At 42.0% G+C, this 26,309-nt stretch overlaps 1 protein-coding gene across 2 annotated transcripts in view; it reads right to left on the reverse strand.

Moving 5' to 3' along the window:
* ABHD2 (abhydrolase domain containing 2, acylglycerol lipase) overlaps positions 1-26,309 on the reverse strand; it is a 37,747-nt gene that overhangs the window by 8,157 nt on the left and 3,281 nt on the right. For both annotated transcript variants that reach the window (XM_015639231.2, XM_015639232.3), the window contains exons 2-8: positions 19,670-19,750; positions 18,628-18,828; positions 8,757-8,932; positions 7,691-7,858; positions 5,707-5,890; positions 2,110-2,202; positions 329-439 (exon numbers count right to left, since the gene is read on the reverse strand). In XM_015639231.2, coding sequence (XP_015494717.1) covers positions 329-439; positions 2,110-2,202; positions 5,707-5,890; positions 7,691-7,858; positions 8,757-8,932; positions 18,628-18,821 — 926 coding nt within the window. In that variant the 5' untranslated portion in view covers positions 18,822-18,828; positions 19,670-19,750. The remainder of the gene's footprint in view (positions 1-328; positions 440-2,109; positions 2,203-5,706; positions 5,891-7,690; positions 7,859-8,756; positions 8,933-18,627; positions 18,829-19,669; positions 19,751-26,309) is intronic.

The raw sequence follows: 26,309 nt of genomic DNA on the forward strand, positions 1-26,309 counted from the left end.
CCTTTTCTTTTTTTGGTTGCTAGAGCTTGGCAGGAGAGCTGGCCTTTTCCTACCTGAGTGAAGGCTGCAGGTTCAGGTGTTACCAATAAATAAATAAATGCCTCCTGGATGATTTTAAAGAAGCTGTGACTATAAACAGTAAGCTGTTTTTTGTTGATTTTTTTTTTTCCTCTGCTAAGTTTGCTTCAATGTGGAGGCAAGTAAGAATTTGAAGTTGTGTACACTGTATTTCAGATTCCTGCAGGCACAGCAAGGGGATAGGAAGAGTAGCACTGGGAAGAGAAGGTACTTGGAGTTCTACAGGGGAGCAGAGAATTGCCCTTCATACCTCATAACGTTATCATCAATCTGCATAAGTGATGTTGCTGTATAGAGCTTGCCCAGATCAGCATCTGACAGGCTTTGTGGCTTCTTCATGTTATCTCCAAAAAGAGTGTGCCTGGAAGAGTGACATCAAGAATTACATCCAAATAACACAAGGGCAGCAAAACCATGACCTGCTCAAGGGCAACTGAGTTTACCAAATCTGACAAGATAAGATTAGAAGTGGGCTACATAAACATGAGGCTTTCTTAGGAGCAAGAACAGCTTATTTGTTCACTTACCTTTGCAGCAAGACAAACTCTAGCAGCCTCCTTGTAGGAAAAAATGTTTTCCTTATCTACTGAAAGTCTGCATGAGGGTTTCTTTTAAAAGAAACTTCCCATAACAGAGAGCACTAAGGGTATTTGGACTAGAGGCTACATGCTAGAGGGAGGGTTCTTTGGCTTCAGACCAAAGCTGTGGATGGTATGGGTGAGAGCACCAGCAATGCTGGGCATAGCATCTCCTGCACCATCTGGTTCTAAAGCCTCCCAGCACACACTTCAGGCTACCTCACACACAGAAATTAGTCAGGGTATTACCTTAGCAGAAAGCTATTTACTATGGACAGTTGTCATAATTGGTTATTGCCCTCAAGGGAGGATGTGTTTCTTTATCAGAACAAACTTCTTCCCTAACAAACAGAACAAAAGCCACAAGTTGGAAAGGGATTTTTATTCCCTTTGAGAGGCAGCTGCAAGGCAGAGCAGGAGGGAAACTAGGTTTGATTTGGGCAAGTTAGAGCACAAATGATTATGGAAAAAGTTTACTTAAGACACTTCCCTTCAATCCAGCACCAGCTTTTTCTGGGTTAAGAATTTAAGTAACTTTTAATGGGAGCTTACCTAACTTCACATGTCAAATTTGTTCAAGTTGTCTAAATATTTGTAAACCTGGAATGAATTACGTGGATCATCCTACACTGACTACTCTCCTCACAAGTGTTTCATACTGCACAGGAGTGTAAACAAAGAGCCAGAAGTCTGAAGTGACATATGTTCCTTCAGTGAAATAGGTCTTCAGATATTCCCCTCCTTTCCCTGCAGTCAAGCAACTTCCAATACACACAGATGAGGTACTTTCTTGCCTAGAAAGTACCACCCAGAGAACTTTTGATGGGGAAAACACCAACATCAAGCATGTCACCTGTTTAGCACACAAATTTCATTGTTATGCAAGAGGCACGGATCAGCAATAGCAGCACAAGGATCCTACAGTACACTTGCACTCCAGGAACAGCAATGTTAAGTGTTTTGCTGGCTACATGATCTTTCTAGAGGAACAGCTAGAAGCCAGAGCTACAGGTTTGACTATTTGCTTATTTGATAAGCAGCAACTCCATCTAGAAGATCTTGAAGATTAGTCCTACCTCAGGTAGGTGGCAGAACAAGAAGCTCCTTCAATAGGGAATTCTTTGGCTAGAAGTGAAACAGATGCAGAATACTCCACTTTGAAGTTTAATTGCAATGTTTTCCTGTGCATGTCTTGTTTATTCATTAAGCAAGTTTCCACAGAACACAAAAAGACAGCAATGTCATTCTTCTAACAAGATGACCAAAGCTTATTTGTCTATTTTACAGTATAATGAGATTGATATGGCTTCACCTTCTGTTGGTTCATCTAAAGATCCACCAAGGAACTTGTGCTAAACTTTACAGGAGTCCTGTTTTAAAGGATCAGGCAGACAAAACCAACATAGCAATTGACCCAATCAATACTGTCAGTGTGAGTGATGTACTTCAGTACCTGTGAGAAAGGATGATTTTCTTCATGTTGTCTGCCATGAGGAAGTTATAAAATCTTCTACAATGATCCCACTGCATGAAGGTTTCCTGTGCCCTAGAAAAAACACCGTGCAGAACAAACAAAGTTGTTAATGGAGCTCTTGAAAGATCAGATTAATACACTGTTAACATCTTATGGCAGCCTGGGGGTTGTGTAAACAAACCTCCAGGCCTTCCCTGCCACAGCTTAACCTTTTCCAGGAAATGACTTCCACTTTGATGAAGTTTGTTTGTATCAGAAAACAGATCTGCAGTCTCATCTTGCACAATGCAATTAGCAGTTTTGATCAGAGCATTTAAGAGCCATCAATCAAGATCCATAACACTGACAAGAGGATTTTAGTATCCCTTTGCAGAAGTTTATCGTAATTTACGTAACGTGACTTTCAAGGAAAGGGATAAAACCTGTTGCTCAACAGTGTTGTCTATTCTGTAATACAGCTCTGCAGAGGAAACAATTTGTGCAGGTGTTTCCAATATGTACAGATACTATTATTGCTTCAGTTCATTGGCAGGAACTGTAGGAATAAATACTAGTTGCAGCTGCAAGTGGCATCTGAGTTGAAGCCTTTACCTATTCTCAAAGCAGAAGAGTGCTCCACAGCTTATCTGTTGTTAAAACAGAATTTAAGCCATCCAGAGTTGTGTGAGCTCTGCCAGATACCAGCATTCCTTTGCTCTGCAGGGTCATGGGCAGGTTAGAGCTTTACTCCTAGCAGGGTTTGCTGTTACTGAGGGAACACACTGTCATTTACTGAGAGACTGAGGAATGCTGGGAGCAGTTTCAGCTACCAAAGTTCTCCTACCACCTAAACATTAACATACCATGAGAACTACTGTAGATTTAGCATGACCTTCCAAGCTATAGCCTGCAAGTCCCCTACCAGGCAGGAGCAAGCTGTTTTCTTGTAATTAGCCATGCTGGAAAGTATGGATTTAAAAAAATAAAAATCCATTACCTTTTTGTCTAGCCAGGCTACACCAACCACACTTATGCCAGGGCAGAAAAATGAAAGAAGACAGGAAAATGCACATTTCTTTCTTCACAAAAGGTTTTCCAAGCAAACCTATTAAGTTACTACAAGATGTTTGAAGTTAAAGCTACTACATATCCCTACAGTTCCTGTGGTGTACAGCAGTACTCCTAAAATGAAGGGATGCAAGCATTAAAAAAAAAAAAAGGCACAGGCAGCTTCCAGTATTTTGAGGACTGCCCTGGTTTCAGAGCTGAGGTCTCTCCCCACAGCCTGTAGCTATGGTGAAGATGCATTCCACAAGATCAAGAAGCAGAATCAAGCCTATGCAGGCAGAGATTAAGGAATAAGGAGACCTGTCCCTGTTTAGCCTCAGGGAACACATTCCCTAGACTCTGTTAATTCACTAAACTAAGAGTCTCATTCTTCTGGCAGATCCCAGCATTGCTGCTGCTCTGGAAAGGATTTCCTATTTGAGATCCTTGCTTCACCTTGCTCACTAAAAATGAATGTTATTTGGGAAATAAATGCTGGACAAACCAATATAAATAATAATAATAATAAAAAAGGAATTGTAAACAAATTGGTCACATTGCCAGCATAATTCACTTCCATGTAGCCCTGAAGGCTGAAGCCAGCTATTTTAATGTACCAGACCAAGCAGTGGCTTCTACCTGGAGGTGCTTTGGGCCTCCTCCCTGCCACTTCTAAAACCAGGGGACAAGGCCCTCTGTCCCTCCTCCTGACTTTTGCTCAGTAGATGTTGGCTTCCCCTAGCTCTTCAGCTAATTAGCACTTTGAGCAGATGCAGACATTAGGAAGGGAGACAAGACCTAAAAAGCCATCCTGCTGGCTGTCCAGTAATACAGAGCAGATGTTTTGTGGCAGGAGGTTTGCTAGGATATATTTACCCAGCAGGTGGAGGCAAGAGCTCAATAATCCACACAACCCACATGATGAGGGTGCATTAAACTCAGGGGGAAAAAAAAACCCTACTGAGTTGTTTTTCCACACAAATATCCAAGTGAAGAATTGTTAATCAGGTTGTCCTTGCCATGCAAGCATAACAGCATTACTCACAACAGCATTTTGGAAATCAGGAATACAATATTGCATAATTGTGGAAGATGAACCAAGTGGACCTCAGCCAGATAGTATCCCTGCAAACCCTGTCTGATGGTTGCAATTAAGGAGCTGGCTTCAAAAGGATGCTCTGTGCTCTATGCCAGAACCCCAGGACAGCTAAGAACATTTTACTTGAAACAAAACAGAACAGCTGTTCCTGTAGCATCTGTTCAGACTTTAAGGGTGTGAACTAGCAGATTATACACTTTTTTAGCACTAGTCACATCTGACCTCAAAAGGGATTAGATAGCTGGAATATTACATACATATCAAAGCTTTTACTCATATCTTAGTGCTTCCAGAAAAGCTTTTTGCTTTTACCTGTAAGAGCCTGATTCAGAAAAGGTGTCTTCAGACTGCTGAATAACAAACTAGTCCCTACACAGGCAGAGCATCATCAGTACCAAGACTTCCAGCTACCCTGACCAGGGCAGTCTGTGAGGCTGAATTCCATAGCAAGCCCCTCAAACACCTGCCACAGTTTCACCATTCATCAGCCCAAAGGACCTTGACTCAAATATCTGAGTCTCAACAGTCTCTTCTGTCTTCTAAGTCATCTCATGGCTCAAAACTGCAGGTAAATTCCTGCAGTCAGCTACACCTTAGTAACTGTCCATATGTACAAACAGTAAAACTGAAAACAGCAGCTTAGCCAGTTACAGGGTTTTAATCTTCATTACCTGTGCATATATGCCAAGGTCAAAGCACATTAGTTGAGTCCAGTTTTCAAGCAGCACTGCTGTGCCTGGACCCTCCATCAGTACATGCAACTGAAGCCGTCACAGCTCCTCAAGTGTCACAGCTTTGGCTTCCAGGTGGGAAGGCATCAATATTTTCAGATTTTAGGGCTGTAATAATTTTCCTCCTCACCTTCCCCACTCCTATAACACAGCTGCAAGCACCTCTCCATCCCCTGATCAGCCCACAGCACTGTTTCAGTGACACACACTAAGAGGGGAGCACAGACTGACAGAATGTGCTGTGTCTTTCCAGTCTCCCCAGGTAGGAGCTGCCAGATGAAACTGCACACTGAAGTCAAACAAGCTATTATGAGCCACAGGATACTTCTCAGAGTGATGAGACAGTGTAAACTATTGCTTGCAAACCTGGCATCAGCTCAGCAGCTGGTCACACTGCCCAGCCTGCCTGGTTAATTACACCAGGACTGCACAGGGAATGCCTCCTCTTAGGACACTGTAGCCATGAGACAGCATCACATGCACAGTCCAGAAGCTGCCAGCATGTATCTCACCAGGTACACAAAACCTGTTTGCATTGCTGACAAGTTTACTTGTGCTTGCAAATCAACAAAGCTTCAGCTGCTCCATCAGGAGTGTGCCACCCTACACAGTCTGTCAGACCAGTTCAGTGTAAGAGAAACATCCATCTTCACCCTGCCCTTCCAAAGATCTCCCCACTCCCACAGGAAGAGAGCAGCATGGGGAAGGCTCCAGACCCACCTCAGAGCACTGTACCCCTGGCACAAGCTGACACAGCACAGGACTCGCTCCTGGTTGGCCTGGCTCTCTCCCAGGTATTTGCACACTATGTTTCCACCCAGGCTGAAGCCCACAACAACCAGCTGGGTCTGAGGGTAGGTCTTCTTGATATAATTCACCATGGCACCAAATTCCCAGGTACATCCTAAAAAGAAGAACAAAGTTAAAAAACATCTTCTAATATATTTAAATTCTCACTTGAAGTTTCAGTTGCATGCCTTAAATTCAGCTTTTTACCCTTTCTGACTTTTCAATAGCCTTAAGGTTTTAACAGCTCTGACTGACATGTGTTCATACATCTGTGAGTCCTGTGAAGTTTAGCTCATGCTTAATTCTGACTTCTGGCTGAGTGTTTCAGCAGGGTTTGGGCACTTCCTTGTGAACACTCTTAATGAACAATCTTCAAGACTACAAATTCTGCATTGCTCTGGTTTCCTCTGGAAGAAGCCAGACGTCAAAATACTTTAGTGTTAGACCTTTGTGACTTCAGGGCAGCTCAGAAATCCAAAACTAGAAAAGCAACACGTCAGGCTTGATATAGAGGCTGAGATTCAGCGAATCCCAAATTTAGGCTACTTGCTCTTCAACAAGCATGCCTGGAATACAGCAAAGCTAAAAGGGCACTGAGTTATTTGGGTAGGAGGCAGAGTAAAGTCTACTGGACTTGCTGGCACTTAACAAGCAACTCTGCCAAATGATTTACTGTCTTACTCAAAGGAAGTGCTAGGCATTCTTTGCCCTTTCCAAGGCTATAAAAGACTGAGAAAGGTATGTCTCAAAAGATACACTACAGAATAACACCCTAAGGTCTAAAGCAAAGCTCCATGAAAGCAAACTCTTTTATCAAAATAGCAAATGCTTTAACAAGTAGAAATTTAGTTTTCAAGACATGGTAGTCTTGCAGCCATTAACAGCCTAGGGCCTCACTACAAATGAGGGTATTTGGTATTCCTGAAGTGTTTCCCAAAGAGGAGTATATTTAATAATTCTAAAACAAGCAACAAAGCATTACAGCCTACTTTCCTGCCAGACTTGGCACCTCAAAGCACTGTACTTCTGTTTTGACAATTTAACTGTGCAAGGTAACTATTCTGTTAGTCCAAAATCTAAGCAGTGGTTTAGCTAACTTTAAAAAAACCAAAACCTAACACAAACCTTCTAAACACACAGTAGACAGGGTACCTATAGATACAATAAAGAGGGAGATGAGGGCTCAAGAGCGCTCAGGAACAAACAGATTAGGTCACAGGCAAAGAGGCCCCATTCTACAAAGGTCACATTACTCACCAAAAGGGCAATTAAGACTAGCTGGAGTCACCCTTCACACAGTTTCAAAGCATTTATTCCTTTTAATTTCTAGGTTAAAAAAGATTTCCTTTTACTCAAGGTGAGACCCATAATCATGGCAGCTAAGCACTACCATTTCTGTAGCTTTACTGTCATACTCCTGAACTGTTGCTGACTTGTGTTACATCCAGGAGCAAATCCTCACACGTCCCTCCTAAGATGTAAGTGTACTTTCTGGATAGGCTGGTAGAAACCCCTCTCAAGTTACATTGTACAAAGCCTCAGAAGTGGTATTTATCCTTCAGGGACAGGTTTGTTTCACATTCCATGAAACTGGCAAATTCAGTATCTCTAAAATCATTTGAACAGGCTCTGGGTAGGCAATAAAGGGTTGTTTTCCCAAAAAAAGTTTTCTTACAAAAAACTGCCTCCTTGATGAGAATACATGGGTAAGAGGTGGCAGAAGAGACAAAAGTGAATTTAGTATTAGCTTCCTCTCTTCCTCTCATCAAAGTTCAGTTTAGCTCTTAAGAAACAGTACAATATTGTTTCACCCCCATTGGGGTACAGCAGTTCTGTTATCCTGAAGGAGGCTGATCAATCCCTAGAAGTTTCCTGAGCTTGGAAGTAAGTTCCCCAGGTGCCACAAAGTACCCACCATAAGTGAACATCCGTGGTGAAGTGAGCTCAATGTTTGGCAGGGCTCCCAAGTGATTCAGGACAGCACATCTGTACCCGTTTTTCTGGGCATAGTCAACAAAGGTGCGGATATACTGCTTCTCACTGTGGTTAGCAATCCCCGGGCAGATCACCATCGTGACATCCTCTGTGCTCAGAAAGAGAGGGAAGTTAAGTAAATATCACTTTATGCAAATTAAGAGAGTCAGAAGATTTCCATTTCAGACCCGTGGGAAACCACCTACCACAAGCAAGCTAGAATTCCTACTAGTCTGCCAAAAATCCTGTATGGGGCAGGAGACCAGCAGCTCTAGTACTACAGATGTGAAAAAGTAATTGATGCTATGGCAGATGAACAGTTTTTAACTTCAGAAAAAGCTGTGCAAACAGTTCTCTTCTACAGGCACTGCCTGGAGACCAAGAGTACATTCTTCTGTCTGAAGGACATTTTTGATGTTACACATGTTCTGCCTTCCGCCAGCCTGCTGTGACTGTCGTGTGTGGAAGCTGTGCAGCCCAGCACTCCAAGCACACTGGTTATGCTATTTCCCTTCTAGAGCTGGGTGTAATACACATCTTCCAAATGAAGCACAGACATTCTGATCAGCTGACATTAACCATCATCTACTTTGTGGCTAATCTAATGATATTTGATCTGCTGACACTGTTCACTAGTTTAACAAGATATCATTTCATCAACCAAGAAAGTAATTGCTGTAATTCAAGTAAGCACAGTAAATTACATTTAGGATTATCATATGCACTTCAAATTAACTGTAACTCTCATGTGCCAAGCTCCAACATTACGAGCTCTAGCCACTGAATTTTTATCTTATTAGAGAAGCACTGTTCAGATTCTCTTCAGTAAGATAACAGTAACTGCTCCAGCACAGCATTGTACCATGAAGATCTCAATACTGACAGTTTAAAAAAAGAAATCTGCATTTCTCAGGTCCAAATGGGAGCCATGGGCTCTATCCTCATCTGCCCCCAGAGCACAGAATCAAGGTTAGCAGCTAGATGCTGCCAGCAGCTGTTGGACTGACCTCCAGTGCAGTGCTCAGAGCATGGCTCAAAGAGATCAAAGGTGGCTGTCGCTCCATCTGGCATCGTGAGGTACTTGCGAAGTCCATATGGATGTGGTGATCTCACTCTCCCCATTTTTCCATAAAGAGCTGTCTGGATATGTCCACTCTTTCCCCAGATGAGGGGTGGAATGTACCTGAAAGGCAGTAATTTAATTGCTTACCCCTGCTGTGTTAACAAGCCCTTGAGAACACAAACACTCCCATTACAAATCCCTCACCAGCTCCCAAATATAGTAACAAATATGGAATTGTTTTTGCTCTGACTGAACTGGCAGCAGTGACCTTTGCAGCTTTACACAAGAATAGAGCCCAAAACACTCAAAGCTGAAAAATCAGCACTGATAGCAGCAGCCAAAACCAAGACATTCCCTATATTGAGATACTAGAGGAACAAATGCTTCTCACTGAATACACAGAGGCCTTGTGCCTTGGTGAGATCAGGAGTGCATGTTGCCAACCAAAGTGGCCTCCAGAACTGCACAGTGCTGTAAATCTGTTTTAATTGAAACACTAAAGCCTCCTGGGTTGAGCCACATGAACTTGTATAAGTACTTGACTGTACAAGCCAGTGGCAGAAACAACAGGATTCACTCCAAGTTCCCAAAAACTGAAAACCACAACACTTGTTAGTTGGGGCCACAGAACTGCCTAACTAAGTTAAGCAAAGAGCACAGTACAGGTTGATTTTGCATTTCAGAATTAGGTAAAAGCCAGGACAGTGCTAAGAGAACCAGTCAGAACTGACTGAACTCCACTGAATAACAAATCCCTTCCAGTAAGAGGGGTGAGTCTACAAATTATTTATGCTTATCAAGGGTATATTAAAGCTACGTGACAAAGCAGATTGTCTCTCTTTTCCCAGCTTACAGGCCCTCAAAAAAGATACATGAGAAACACAGCTATGAGCTGGAAAGCATTAAAGGCTTAGTTATCAGATTTTTTTAGCACAAGCAGAGCTGCAAGTGGTTTAACAGGAAACATACTGTGCCCTAGCACCACCACCATGTGGGCAAGTCACCTGGTCACTCAGGGAAGGAAACTGAGCCAACGCCTTGAAAAAGAGAGTTACATCAGCTCTGAACAGGAAAGCATGCATGATTTATTGTTGAGGAGAACAGCAGCCCCAAGGGACACACTTCCAATTAAAGAACTGTGGTCTCTGGTGCACAGAGCAGGGTATCCAGAAGAAGCTTGAGAGCTTGTGACTTCACCTTGGATCCTGAGGGATTAGCAACTCCCTCCCTGTTGTATTGAGGGCTTCCTGCAATTATTCCTTTTGACTTTTAGCAAGCATATGAAGCAGAGATCATGTTCTTCCCTGTTCACAAAAAACCAGGCAGCTCAGGACTCAAATTTACTACTTAAGACCATAATCCACTAGAATGTGACAGAAACCCTACCTTTGTGCTCTGACACTACCTACTCATACAGCTGGACCTTTCCCCATGCCAGCTCTTATGTGTCATATCCGCAACTCCCTCCTCCCCCACACCACACACTCCTTAAAAAGACTTCCTATCAAATAAAAACTACTTAGGGTTGTTTAGCAAGACAAGAGCAGCACTATGCCCTCTTCCTCCCCCATTTCTATCCCTCCTCTGAGGGGGACTTCTTACAGTCAAAGCAACACAACAGTTCACTGTAGTTCCATTCATTTTAGCAAGTGCGCTTCCCGAAGAGATCCAAAACAGATTTCTGCAGAAGCAGATATTGCTTCAATAAAGGCTGCAAAAGCTGCTAGCTGATGTTCACAGTCCTGTAAATTAGCCCTCAGTGCATTCTGGATTTGATCACTCACCTATAAAGCTTTTCAAAGCATCCAGGCAAGGCCAGGAGCAGCACCCCTCTTCTGTCAGCTCAGCATCTGTGCACTGGGTCTTGCCAGGCACAGTGTGTAACTGTGCAGATTTCCAGCAGTGACAGAGGCTGGACAAGCTCATCCTCTGCAATAGCTGCTGGAGGTGGAAAGCAATCAGTGGGTCCATTCTCACAATTCAGGGTAGATATCCATTGGGATATGGCAGTCAAACTAAACCAGGCTGCACAAGAACTACACAGGGTTCTGCTCAAGTCACATACACCTCAGTGCAAGGGTTTTGAACAACTACTATGCCAGAAAGAAGACACTGCTCTCCTAACATAAGGAAAAACAGCTGGCTTCACCCCACTCATTTACTGTACCACCAGTTCATATCAGTAGCCATACTCCACACTAGACAGTGCTTGACTGGCTTTTTGTCTTTTCCCTTCCACAGACATCCTTTACAGATAGGTTTGCTAGCACCTTCTCAGAGAAACTGAGAAATACAATCTATAATAAGAATTTGCAGCTCTTTTAGAAGAGACTCAGACATCAACATTGTTACAGGGTTTCTAATCTTGGGTGAGAACAAGCACTGGAAAGTTTTGGTGATTCTGCTTCCATACAGTGCTTTTCAAATCAAAGACTATCCCCAAATCTTACCCTATAGGGCTAACAGCAAAGCAATCTGTCCTGCTACAGCAGCTAAGTTATATAGCTATTACTGATTACTGCTACCACGAAAAAAATCAAAACAAACAAAAAAATCAAGGATCTCTGCAAGCACCAATCCTATCCTCATTTTTAATCTACAGTTCAGTTTTCAGCTATAGGTTACAGCCATTCACTGGAACAGATGCAGCAGCACATACCACAGGATGTTGCTGGAGATGAAATTGTAATAGTCTTCAAAGCCTCACCACTACTGCCAGAGTTGAAAGGAAGGCAAATGATTTCAAGCACACTGCTTCCCACAGCCTGCCTCTTTGGGTCACTGATGGTTTCTCTGGGGAAAGAGATCCCCAGACTCATCTTTGCATAACCCAGCTGGAGGTCACCTAAGCACTAATCTGCAATAAATCAAACATTTATGCTGCTTTTCAGGAAAACAGCACATGCAGTTTCCTTGACATGTTTTTTATTTAAGGCAGGAATCCCTTTTCCACATTTCCCTCAAAACTAAAACTGTGTGAAACCCTATGGACAAGGGAGCATTCACTGTTGCTCCCTGCAGAATGCATGAGTGTTTGAGCATCCTGTGAACCAAGTAAAATGCTCAGCTTATCTTTTAAGATGCTAACTTCAGTCAGCTGCTTAAGCATCACTGCCTGCAGCAAAGATGGCTTGTGTTAGTCACTCTGCATGTAACTATATTCTTTTAGATAAACATTCAAAGGCCAAGCTTCAGCATGAGTAACGTGCATAGTACTCTGATGAAGAGACTTGTAACTTTTACTGAGGCATTAAGTACATTTCTAGTTTGCACATAAGTTTTAAAGCAGTTGAAGCTCTAAAATACATGCAAGGGGCTCAGGTAGGAGTTTGTTACCTCACCAGTCTTTTTGTTTAGGACCATCAGCCTTTAAACAACAGACTTGTGAGGCAAAACACATCCCTTAAGTATCCAGGCTCAGGAGACTGAACACCACACATTAACAGGGAAAGGGAAGAAAGCTGCCCAGATAGCACAGATCTTGTATTATCAGTGAAAAACTAAAACAGATTAGAATTTACCTTACCAGACTGATGCAAAGCCAAACAGCTAATAAAAATAATACTTCTGTCTACCGAGACAAGTTGCCAATCTAACCTATGACAAACCCTGTAAAGCCTTTACAGTAAGAGTGAGTGCTCTCTTTTACTGAATTCAGGTAAAATCTGTTCTCAGTACAAGGTATCCTTATAATCTATAGCAGAATCAGACATATGATCTGCCTGTCACACTATTTCTGTTGACCCTCCATTTTGCCAATGAGCAAATCTATTTTTGAAATCTTCATGTGACTTTTGTGTCTTTCACTGAGAAAAAGCCTTCAAGAACTTCTTCCAAGAGCAAGTACTGAACCTAATGGTGCAAGACTGTACAAGACTGAAGGATGGGTCATCTTTTTATACAGGGTTTGTGCAGACTTACAGCTTGCTTTTACTAAATCCATTCAAAGAAGAGAGCATTGAAAGAACTCTTCAGTCCTGAAGCTGCATGATACCACACTGGTGAGGGAAAAAACTTGCCAGGAATTGTGCAAAAGCCTTTACCCTCTGAAAGGACACATCAGATCAATTTTATTTAAGCCTATTATGTGAAAAGCAGTTCCAGAGACATTTCTATCCTCGACCTAGCTGAAAAAAAAACCCTGACTACCCAGTGCTGATAGCAAGAGCTGGAACAGATTGTTTTGTAGTGAAGTCAACATTCCTCATGGCTAACAGCTGAAAAAAGATGCTTCTCCAAAACAATCATCCTGCAGACAGAAGAGCATGTACTGAGGACATTCTTCTTGTGGTTTACCTTATGAAAACGAGCTCAGCAGGATGCAACACAGGGAAACACAACCATGCAGACTGTGCAACTAAGTAGTATTTAGTATTTGAGTACTGCCCTTTGGATTTTATGCTAAAATTATAATTACTGCTAAATTTAACCTTGTCTTCCAAACAAGGGTCCTTCACTCAAAAGCAGGTGGCTTCCCTCCAGCATTGATAACAAGTAGAAACAAAGAAAGTGTTCAAGGACACAACAGATTTCCAACTCCATCCTGTCTGCTATAAATTGAAGTGGTTCTGAAAAGCAGTGTACTGCAGAGATTATTCCAGCACAGCACAAAGACAGCTCAGTACATATTCCTCAGTGTCTTGTTCCAGAGAGTCTGCTCCCAGATGTACAATAGCCCAGGAATAAACACCGTGTCCATAAGCAGCATCTCCACTGTTTCGCAATAGTGGCTTATGGTGACAGGAGCTGAGCAGTGAACACCAGCCAGGAGGACCTCTTGCCAAGACCTCCACACAGGGACAAGGACAACATAACAAACCAGACAAGAATGTACTGAAAAAAAAAAAATCCAAAGGAAAAGTTGTGTTGTACCAAAAATGGAGATTTTTATTTCTATAAACCAAAAATGGCTTCCGAGCTTTCTCCGGACCCAAAGGCTTTTAAATGATTCATTTCCCTGTTTTGAATTGGTCAGTTGTAATAGATAGCAGGCACTCTGAATAAAGATAAATATTTGAAGCAGTTATGTCTTCCAGTAAGCAGCCCTGTAGCTTCCAGTAACAGGACTGTGCAACAGAAGGCAGGCAGGAGAACAGGCCTGGGGATGGTAGTCACTTATTATAGAAGGTCACTTACATGGCCCAGCAAGTACAGAGTTCATCACTCTTAAGTGGCTAAGTGAATTCACAGCCAGTAATATAAATCTGCTCACCAGTGTTAGGGTTTGAGCTCCAAACCTGCATTTCAGCTGTGCAGCACAGCTTCACATCTTGAGAGGTGGCTGCTCACAGTGCTCGAAAACAAGACAATTCCCAGGTTTTCCCAAAAATTTTTCCTAGCGTGTTAATATTTAAAACAATTCCAGCATGTGATTGTAGATTAAGTTTAGTGGCTTTCAGGCAATAGATTATCATTTTAGAGCACATACATAATCCAGTATGCAGGAATTTAGGAAAGCAGCAGCTGTATAAGCAGCTCACACAAAGCACATAAAAACTGTGCTATTTTTATTAGCAGGCATCAGCATTCAGGTCCTCAAAGATGTGAAGTGGAAGTTCAGCAACAGGCTTATTTCTGGAGCATTGCTTCATTTCATTTGAGAAGATCAACACTTTAAACATTAACTCTTGCATGGCCTTTATGTGCTATAGCATGCTGGAGATGGTGAGAAAACAGAGCCTACCACTTGTCAGGGCATTCTAAGAACTTCTGCCTGCACTTCAACAGGTAAGAGATTATTTTTCCCCTTTACAGAGCAGTTTGGAGGTATTTAAAGAATGCATTACAAAATCAAACTTTGTTTGAGCCAAGTCCTTTATTTGATGCTAGGGAACGCCAACTGAATTTCAATCAAGGAAACTCATATGAAAGTCTGCAGGGTTCAAGCCTTGACCCCAAACATGTAGAAAGCAGCTTTTCCTGCATCAGCTCAGCTAGACTGCTCAATGTGATGAGGACACCACAAAAAAAATTGCAAGAAAAAAAAATTAAGTTATGAAGCTTCCACGTTCCCCGAATCTCAAAAAAGGAAACAAATGGAGAAGTGTTTGTTTGCTGCCCACAGTACCTGTATGAAGACAGAACTATTTAAAAGTACAGACTGGCTTCCTTGCCTAAAGCACCTCCTTCACCATTTAAGCTTTTATTTAGTAAAGCACCCATCACACCCCTCCTCCCCCACCAGTGACTACAAAAAGTATTTTAGTCAAAACAAGGCATGAGGATTTACAGCACTTAGATTCTTCCTTGCTGATAAGAGCTGGAGAACACAAAGCTGCTGCCAATGCCACAGCACCCAGCAAAAACTCAGACCCCCCGAGGCTGCTTTCTCTGCAAGGTCAATGCTTCAACTTACCAACAGGGAGCTGCCACTCTCCTCTACCTCTCAGCATGTTCACCTGCCAAAGCTTCAGGGGTAACACTGTTCTTCTAGTTTATTATTCTCCTGGAAGTGTTCCTCCCAGAGTAAAACACCTAGGAGTTGACAGGGATCAAACACTGCTTGCTATTAGGGGGAAGAAAAGAACACTGAAAAGCTTGAAGACAGCTTTTCTGACTACTCATCTCCTTGCATCTAAGAGAAAAGCAGTGACACTGAAAAAGTCTTCGGGTATCAGGCAGCCTGCTCACCCAGCATAGGTTGGTGTGCAAACAAAGGATAAGAAGGATCTAGGCTGGATCTTTGACAGTGTTTACTAACAGGCTTGACAGTCATTTGCCTCAGTCTTTGAGGATCTTGCCTTTACTGATGATAAAAAGTGTGCAGACAGCAAGGATAATTATTTTCTACACGGAATACACGTGCCACATCTCTACAGAAATAAAGACACACATACTTTGTTAGAATAAACTGTAAACAGCCCAAAAATGTCTAGCCTAGTACAGCAAGCACTGGCCAAATTTACCCTCATGAATCAAAAAGCCAGCACTGCATTTCTACAGGAATAAGAGCAGATGAAGGACTTTCTGTACCCTGTTGAAAGACAGGAAAAGGACACAGCTGCCACCAGCAGTTAGTCCCAAGAGCTCAAGGGCACCAATAGCTGTGCTGAATTGCAAGAGCTTCCATATGAGAAGCAGCAATTTCAAAAGAAAAGGGTCTGATTATGCTACTCCACTTGGTAAGCCAAAGTACAGGGTCAGAGGAATGGAAAAAGGGGCAAGAGAACATGAGCTCTAGGAAGACAGATTCTCTTGCTTCCCAATGTTTGGTAGATATGTAGAAAGTTTCTGGCAGTTTACAGAACTGTAAAAACCAGTACTAACATCCACAAGTACAAGGTACCTGGCACACAGCCATCCCAGACAGTTTTACAATTCAAAGTTCTTCAATTATTCATCCACCACCACTTGGCTTACTGAATGATAACCACAGTTACAACACACTGAATTAGACCAGAGGTGAGGATTGTGTCATAAAGGGAAAATAAAGTCCAAAAGTATTTATTCTAAGAATTTTTAAACACCTGCACAGATAGCAGAAACAAGCCAAGTTATTCTTTCTCCCTGCCAGCTTGTTTTTCACAGCAGTGCCCTCACCCCTTCCTCCTTTAAGCAGGAACTGAACAAACCAGGTCTGAAAGCCAGTTCACAGCTGTGAACATTCCTCTGCACAGAAGAATTAGTCTTATAACAGATCTGACAACAAACCCAGTACTAATATAACAGAAGGGATTGCTGGGCTACTTATTTTGCTTTCATGGTAGAATCTGAAAAGAGCTGCTTAATCAGCTTTCCTAACACTCTGAATAATTAGCAAGTAATCAAAGCCTTGCAAGATTTTTCAGTGGAGTATGGCACAAGCTGTTTTCACATAGCTTTTTCCTAATTATCCTACAAACTGTTTCATGCATAATTGCAGGAATTTAAATACATTTGTTCCCCTTTAGTTTCCAGGTGACTTTCATGCCTAAAGACAGGATTTCTTTGATTTTTTTTTAATTTCTATATTGAAAAAAGTCTGTGATAACATCACTAAAATAGTAAAAAGAAATAATCACATACATCTTAGAGCTGTCTTTCCTGTAAACTCTTTCAATTCCCAATAGCAATTATATTCCCAATAGTCCTGTCTTCCTGAACAGAGATACAGAGTTAGGAGAACAGAACAGCTATCTACTGATACATTTTGCTCTGGTTTGTTTCAGCTGAGTTTGCTTCCTTTGGTCATGGAAGTCCTTCAGACAATATTCTGCCCAAGAGGCAGGTATTGGAGATGACTGCTACAGTCTTCAGAGAAGCTTGCAAGCCTGAGCTCAGCTGATCCAGAGGAAGCAAACAAACCAAACTTGCACACTATTAACACAATACCAGGGCTCTGCAAGCAGCTCATCACTCTTGCATTTAATGCACAACAGATGTCTAAATACTGCTGGACATGTTTGGCATTTTCACTCTTTTGGGAATGCTTTGCTCTCCAACTGAAAGTCAAAGATATGGCCCTAATACAGCAGTACTAGGAGCCTGTGCTGTGAGAACAGAGCTGAAATAGCAGGAAAATGGACTCTAAATTAGCTTACAATCCATTTCTAAAGACTAGCCTGATACCAATATGCCTTCAAGGCTGGTAATGAGCACAGATTCCATGCTTGCTCCTTCAGTGACTAGGGACATGTCACACTGGAGTGCAACACTGGGGTGGCAAGTATCTGAAGTCCCAAGTAATGCAAACCTCATCAACATATTTTTTAGAAAGGAATTGCTTTGCAGTTAAGGCAGTAGACATAATCAATAATCCAAACACATTTATGTTACCACCAACCTGGAGTGCATCACAGAACCCTCTCTGGGTTCCAATTTCAACAGAAAATGCTTTGTTTCCTCTAAAAGTTTACAGACCCCATGGCCTAACATCTTATATCTTATGTAATCAAGGCACCTAACACAGCACTGCTAAAAGCCTCTCATCTCCCCTAAAATGACTATCCTTAAGTCAGCTTGACTTTTGAGATCCAAAAGGAAAGTTCATGCAGCTGCACTCAGCACTTACTATATAATTGATGTACTTAGAGCTTCTAAATAGGACTTGCAAGTTTTCAAAGTGATTGCAGAAGAGAAATACTGTAATCAAAGTCCTTGTCCCTCCAAAGCCTCATGAAATTGTACTAAATGCTAGCTATTATTGGAGAATGTTCTTGGTGAAGCTAAGGGCAGCTGCACTGATTCTGGAGGTCTTGGAATGGAAGATCAGGGATCAGCCTGCTCAAATACACAGCTGACACAAGGTCAATCTGAAAGTGTATTCAACAGGCTTAGAGCTGGCCTCTATGTCATTACTTTATTAAACTAGTTAGGATGTGCTCCACCAGTAATAAATTTCATTAGTTTTCAATCAACTTGAAGTACTTCAGATAAGAGCAGGCACTTTAAAACTAATAGCCAACCCTGTGTTCATTATAAGGGCACTGACACACCATGGAAATGTTTCCTTCCTGTGAGCCCCAACAGATTCCTTCCCTAATAAAAGGGAGTACAAGAACATGAACAAGTGCTGACTGCATCCATCCCTCCCCCATTTCCACAGACAGGGGGCTATTGGTGCTGTTATAGTATAATATCAGCATACAGCTTCTATAAAGATGGACAGTGATGACTTTTTCTATACATCTGTAGAAAATGCCACACAACAAGGCTTAGTCATAAATCCAAGTACCCAAGATAATAAAGAAATGCTTGACTTAGAAAAGATTTATGTTAGTAAGAGTATACCCTGACATTCATTTGAAACCAAGTCTATGAAACATATGAGGAAGAATGGGTAAGTGCAGCTCTTCTTCCTGTAATACAGGTCAACATGGGAGAAATATACTACTTACTCTTTGGTCAAAAGTGGGCAGGATTTGAGTAGAAAGCGAGCCAAAGCAGAGTCCTGGTACATCAGTTCAGGAGGGGCAGTTGGGCTTTTTAAATTCAAGCATCGAACAATAACATACAGGACAGCAGCAACTGCAGCTAGCTTCACCCCATCAAACACTGCTGGCAGCTCAGAGGTCTCCAACATTGTATTCATTTTCAGCCTGGAGATAAAAAACAACATTAAAGCTCTTAGAAATACAGTGCTGGATATGATTATCAACTGTCATGTTACATACACATTTGTGCTAACCAACTAAATTTGTCAGTCAACACTGCCAGGAAATCCTAGCATCCCAACTCAGACTAGCAACTTTTAAGCTGGAAGAAAATTTAGTTGGTATTGTTCTAAACACCCTGCCCAACCAGAGAAAAACTGGATGATCAGCTGTGGAAGAGATTTATTCCTAATCAGTGCTGCCCTAGAATTGCACCAGTGTCTCAGGTGTCAGCCCCTGCTCTGCAGCCAGTCAATACATGCAGGATCTTGGCCAAGACTACCCAGGTCAAACAGAAGCTGGGTGAAAAGCCAGGCTATAAAAGCACCTTGGCAGCTTTGGACATGTGTTCCTTCACAGGTGTACAAGCCAGACTTGAAAAGCAGCACCTGAAAGAACTATTGTGTTAGCTCCTCATCCTGAGTCTGGTAGTTCCATGAGAACACTGGTACTAAATCCTGCCTGCACTTAAGATGGTCACTTTATGTACTGGCATTTTCAGCATTTCTCTTTATTCACTGCAGTTCTGCAGCTGAAGAACTAGATAAATAATAGTAATTAACAACAATTAACTACTCTTTAAAGGGCTTTAGAGTAAAGAAGCAATGAAATTTAAAAAATATATCCTTCCAGCTTGAAATCAAATTCTTAAACTGATCCAGCTTATTTTGAACATGCAGGTCAAAAAAAGTGGCTCCATTTATTGTTGAATGGACAGGTTTTTCCCTGGGTCTTTCCTAAGTCACACAGGTAACCCATGTAAGATAAGTGACAAGCCAAGCCTTACCAATTTCAATTTTCTTCAAGCTAGAAAAAATTGCCAGTCCTCAGCAGACTTGTCACCGGTCCACGTGTTGCCAGAGCTACCCTGTGGGCAGGGAGGGAAAGCAAATTGATTATTACTGATAAAGCTGCATTTCTCAGCTGGAAAGGATGAACACAAATTTATACAGAGGTCCCATCACAGACATGGCAAGCTATTTGTGTAGTCAATCATAACCAACTCTGATCCATCTGCATCAGAAATCTGTTGCCAGTGAACATATTCCAGACTGGATCATTTGCCTACAGCATATTAACTCATCTGCAGTAGGCAAATGCAACTTGGTGAGCAGAGACTTCATCTCAGCAAGACAATGAGACATTTGTACTCAGAAAATTTACCCAAATCTCTTCCTATTTAAAGGACTAGGCTCTGCAGGATACTCTTCTCAACTTTGCAATATCTACTATGTTACTTAAGTGTGAAGCCAGGCTGAAAAGTTTCCTGCAACTTTTATTAAAGCTTAGGATGGAAGCTTGTAAACATTCTCTGCTTGTTCCCACTTCCTTTTTGAGATGTTACAACATATCACACTTCAACACCGTGGGAGCCACAGGAGGCTCAGACACAGACACCTAATTAATACCAGGGCACATGCAAGAAGGCTTGCTACAAGAACTTGATGCTGCCAATAAAAGCTTTCAGCCTGTGACCATAAAAGTGTAAGCAATACTTGCTATTAGAACTACCATCCCACAGGCACAACAAATCGATGGGGACTCAGAGCTTCCAGGAAAAGCTCCAGAACTGTCTGCTCTCTACCACAGCTGCTGCCTCCAAATGGCAAACACGCTATCAGGACAGACCATACCAAAGTCTTACTCTCCTTTATAGCAGGAGTAAAGAGTCTCAGAAGTACTTTCTGTACTCTGTGTAGCTACACCAAAACCCCTCAGAAGAAAACACACATGACATCAGCTACTGACTAATAGCATGGTAGAAAGCTGCAAGTTTCTGCCACCACAGCCATCTGCATAGCAGAACAGAGCGAGGGAAGCGGAGACATTTCATCTTGGACAGCTCTTCAGCTTCTGTTTTCCAATTCTGAGCTTCACAGGAGAAGGGAAAGGAAAAAGCCTTCTATTCTTCTACTCAGAAGATTGCATGGGCATCATGAGAGGAGTTCAAGAACAATGTTTAGGTGCAGAATGCTGTTTCACATCTCTACTTGGTAAGCTTCTACCAGCACTACCATCAGTTCTCTAGGAGACAACAGGCAAACTACAGCAATGGTTTTACCAGGGAAGGCACAACTGGCTGAAGAACAGACCAGCTTCCTGAACTCAAGGACAATCAGGTGCTCAAGAAAATCTCCCTCAGATCAAACTCCCAGAAGTTCTGTTGACATCTTCCCATCATTGTTTTATTTGGAAAATTGAGACACTAATATCCGAGACCATCCTGACACCTGGATTTTAAGCTAGTTTGCTGCTTACAGCTTTCACCTCAGTGATTTTTTTAAAATAAAACTGAGCACAATTAGTCATTAGGATTTTGTACTAGTGACTCGGTATAATTGATCCAACTAAGCCCTATCTCCCTGAGAATGTTCTCTCCCCTGTAATCCTCAGATTACAAATACACCACATCTTTTCTGATACTTTTATGTCTCATGTTAGCCTGTCACTCCCTTAAAACAACATACCAGCTTGCCATTACTTTCAGCTGAAAAATCAGCTGTTGGTAGGCAGGATTATGATTTGACACTTATGAACTAGTATTTTCCATTTTAGACAGTCAAAAACACACATTCACAGAACTTACGCACCTCAAACATGTGTTAGAGGTTCATGTATTTGTCAAAATCTTTACCCAAAAGCTCAGATCAGCCTGTAGGTGTAACACAAAGCTGGCACTGCTTCAATTGCACAGCTTTCTGCAGTGGTTATTTAAGCAGTGGATCTAGCTAGGATCATGAATACTCCATGCCCTGTGGATTCAGCAGTGTCACTTGAGGCACTTGCTCTAAAGTCTGGTATTTCTGAAGACCTAGATTGACCTGTCTCAGCCAGGGCAGATTTGCAAGGGCTGAGTCAAAGCACTCAGCTCTAAAATTTTAAGGGTTTAGCTTACTAAAATGGATTTGAGCTTTGCCTCTAATCACATAGGACAAATGTCTCCCTATTTAACCAGCTGGGATGAGGTCACCTTGCTTCTGTTTTGTTAAACCCTTTTTGCATTGACTCAAACTTGTCTGTTTAAAAAAAAATAATAAATAGATAACCACAGGTTTGAGCCAAACAAATTTTAATCTAGCATCTCCTCTAACTGGGTCAGCATTAATCTAAACAGACAAACATTTGGCTTTTTCCATATACAAAACACTGGATTCACTTCCAGCAGGCTAGGCAAAATTACCAAAAAGCATACGACTGGAAGCAACCAAACCTTTCCATCCACCAAAGCATCTGAGGTCCACATTGGGGAACCCAAAGAAGTTGAAGCTCCTGGCCCCAAGGATGCTATTTTGAACCATTTTAATTGCACAATTCTTTTTTTAAAATCACTTACAGGCATAACAGCCCCAAAGACTGGCAATTAACTGGTTGTTAAGTCCCAATTCTAACTGAGAGATAGCTTTAAAATCAATCACTGGAAGGCAAGTGCTGGATTTATAGTCTTTTCATTTGCCCTTTTATCACAGAAAGCTGAAAGTCATGTTACAGGAAACACTTCAGCACTGCTGTTAACAGAGTACACTTCATCTTTACGAGTATAACAAGAAAAAATCCCAAGTCTCACCCTTTCCAGACAGAAACAGACAAGTACAACAAAAGGCAGAAGTGCTACAGCAAATTCTTTGTGTAGCCTTTCAAAAACACTGGGTTTTTGGGATAGCCATCATCAAAATATTTACTTGCACAGTAAGTGAATTCACAACTATCAACAAATCCAAGACCTGTACACATTTCAGATGCAGATTTCCTGTGGAGAGGAAACTTCCAGGGACAGACATCACTGTGACTCAACAGGCCACGCACAGGATTTGGTAGCTACCAAGCTTTACAGCTCCTCCACCCACAGAAGCAGAGTCTGACTCTTCATACTGGAAAGCCAAAATTAAAAAAGCAAAGATATTAAAGGAAGCTTTTCCCACAGGATCCTCCCTCCTCAGGCCTTTTAACAAGCCATTCAAAGCCTGGCAGACTCATTTATTTCACTGAAGCATTAGAAATGCTTTAGGCTAATGCAAGGATGCAGCTACAAGGAACACAAAGAGCAAAGGCCTCTTTGAAAGGGGCTCCACTAAGGAGATATTCTATTCTCCATTACATGGACTGAAGAATCTTGAAAAAAATGACATTTCCAGAAAGGGCAGCTTGGTACAAAAGCCTCATGGATGCCTCCCCACCCTGCACCATTCTGGCTCACTGATGCTCTCAGAGCTCAGCTAGACACCAAAACACTGGAAAAACACCAGGCCAGCAGTGAAAGTCTAAAAACTCCCTTTTTTTTTTCAGTTACAGCTTCCCAAGCTGAGTAATACTCTTACCCACTAGGAATCAAAAGAACCAAAGAGGCCATTTCTGACAGATTTAAGCAGGCAGACTTTAACTAACATATCAGACATTTCTCAGACTGGTTTCATATATTTTAGTGTCTGAAAGCAAGTGTATCAGACATGAAGAAAGCAAATCCACCCTACTTTAAATAGTTTTGCCTAGGCAGACTGGGGTCAAAAGTAATTTGAGGGTTTTTTTCCCACCTTTTTAAGGAGGGAGGTTGAAGTTAGTTCTTTATGGAATGTTTCCAGGAAATTATTCATCTTTAATATCAGCCAAAGCTAATAACTTTTCTGTAAGATATACCACAAAACCAGAAGGTACAGGCTGTCGCTACCCGGTAAGATATTTAGAACCACATTATGGGGAAAGGAACTTTATTAAGGAAAGGGTAAAATGTCAGAGCACTGCATAGTTTTTTAAACAAAGACAAGTTTTACACCAGCATATTACCCAAATCTCAGTCCAGGAAGTGCATAGAAGTGTCCCACTGCTGAGCTTTCAATAGTTTAAATGCAGAGGACGATGTTTAGAGACCATCCAGATGAAGATGAATATCCTTGAGAAAGGCTCTGAAATGTGTCCTGATGGGAAAGGCTGCCAGACTAAGCACTGAAGGACAAGCTACACAAGTACAGAACCTGTGTAAGAGGACTCAAAGAACACCTCAAGCTTTATAGTACAGTTTCATAGCCTGTCTTTTGCCCACCACTTGTATTAAGAATGTCTTTGTTTTTATGGCAAAGTGTTAAGTCTAAACTGCTTTGTTCCCTGAAAATTACACAGGCAAGTATTTTAGGGCCACACCAATACTATGCCTCATCAGCTTAAGCACATAAACCAAGTCATAACACCACTTATCTCGAAACTGGCATCTAACCAGCCCAAGCTCACCCAGTGCAGAACCTCCCATTACCTTCAGTGTGGCTCAGAGAACACGTCAGAAGCAAATGCTGAGATCTTGATGCATCACTCAGTACTTCTGGCCATTTAAAAGAGTCAGCTAAGTCTCAGGCCTCAAAGCACAGAGGCTATAATTAAGAATTAGCTGAGTACTTAAGGCACTTAAGTTTAGGGTTAGATATGGCAATGAAAGAAAATACAGTCCTCAGGAGTTTGGCAAAGCCCACCATGGGTTTGTGGTCCAATATACGACAGATTTTATTTGCAAATAAAGAGGGCACACTGACACACCCCATCACAAGGATGATTAAAAGAACACTATTTGGACAGCCTATTGAAGCCCTCAGTGCAAATCCCTCTCTGTGCCAGGGCCATACCCGGGCCAGGATTTGGCAGGTTGGCAAGTACAGAAACCAGTAAGCACAGAAACTAGCAAGTATTGTTTACACTCTGTTCCAAAAAAATTTCTTGGCTGGTGCCTTCACTGGAGCTTGACCTTTTCATCAGTTACAATACTTGCCTCATACTAAATTTAGAGGTACTGGGAGGTTATGGGGATAAAGTTCATAGCACATGGAAACATCAGCACAGTCAGAAAGACAGGTGCCTTGAACTACAGCTTTTTACCTTGCCCTTGAGGGGTTCTACATCTTCAGAGCAGAAATCAAGCATCTCAGAGGGCTGTGGGTGTACATCCCAAGGCAGGCTGCTTAGAAATGCACCCAAGAATAAATCTATAGCCAAGAGGGCCAAAGGTTTTTCAGCACTCTCACTTCTCCAAGAGGTTAATTTACAGTCAAATGAGCCTTGATTTTCACTTCCTTCTAACTACAGGAACTGCTTTTGTTTCCCTACAATATAATTTTAACTGATCAGAGATAGTTCTGCTTCAGGACAGGCAGCTTTTATACATTACCTAAGGTTGCTATGAAGAGTCCTTGTTACATCACCTTATCCTGGTTCCTGGTTATGTCAAATGGATTGAAAACCTCTGAATTAGCTTTTATTGCACACACCTCATGAACATGATTAAACCAAGACAGGATCAGACTCTGACTTCAGAGAAATCAATTAATTGCAGTAATCAAATAACACAAGCCTTTCTTTTAAGATAAGGTGCAGAGACTCAGACTCTCTCCCTAACCACCACCTTATGTAACTACAGGGGCAAAGCTTCAGGTCCTTGTAGAAGAGGTCAAGATAACTTTTAGGTACAGAGAGAAATGTTGGGTAACACCTTTCCACAGTCTTACAGCATTAGCAGGTGTCCCCTGCCTACCACATAACTGTGCCAGGGAGCAGCATTAAGCTCAGGGGAAGAAATTGAATAAACAGACTGTAGAGAAGCCAACAAACCATGCTCAGTAGTTGAGGGAATGCTGTTGGACTCAAGCCACAGAGAGCTAAGTGAGCTAATAAAAACTGCATTATAGACCAATCCCCCTCAAGGAAGCCTGCTCTATTCCTTCATTATATTTTGAAGCATCACATTGTTAAAGCCTCATTTATCCTCTGACTCCAACTCCTCCATTCCCACACTGCCACATAGCTCAGCTGAACATACTGGAGGGACAGCTCAAAATCCAAGGACATCACAGATGTCTTGCTCAGCTAGAGGGTTGAGTGAGGAATATGCTCCACACACAGCAGGGAAAGCCCACCTATAACATAACACAGGTAAGAACTTCATTTGAGAACAGTGCAGTTGAAGCAGCCTGAAAACACCTATACTGAACACGATGAAAAGCTGAGGTGCCATTTCTCTGAGGTCTTTAAACACCTTGCTTACTTTGTTCCCCTGATGAGCAGCTCCTCTCCACAGGGGAGCAGAAGATTTGCAGAGTCATTCTCTCACAGTCTGTCCATGACAGATAGAAGGCTCACACTAGAGGAGTAACGTAATTCACACAAATACATTGAAAATGAAGCAAAAACGTTTCAGGGCAGAAGAAATACACACAAAAAGACAGGGGCTGACCAACACCCAGCTACCACCACTGATGGATACTCAGGTCCTCCTCCCAGACTGCAACTAAAAGAGAGGTTTTGGAGCACTACAGCAGTCACCAGCAATTCAATGTGCAAAGGGCTATATTGCCCTCTCTCCTGCTGAATCAGAGTGACAGACTAGGGGTATTACAGGCTCGTGTTTTAGGACATTTTGTCCTTACCTCTTTCAAGGAGGCTCACTGTAAATG

This window comes from Parus major, chromosome 10, assembly GCF_001522545.3.
Source record: "Parus major isolate Abel chromosome 10, Parus_major1.1, whole genome shotgun sequence".
Lineage (NCBI taxonomy): Eukaryota > Metazoa > Chordata > Aves > Passeriformes > Paridae > Parus > Parus major.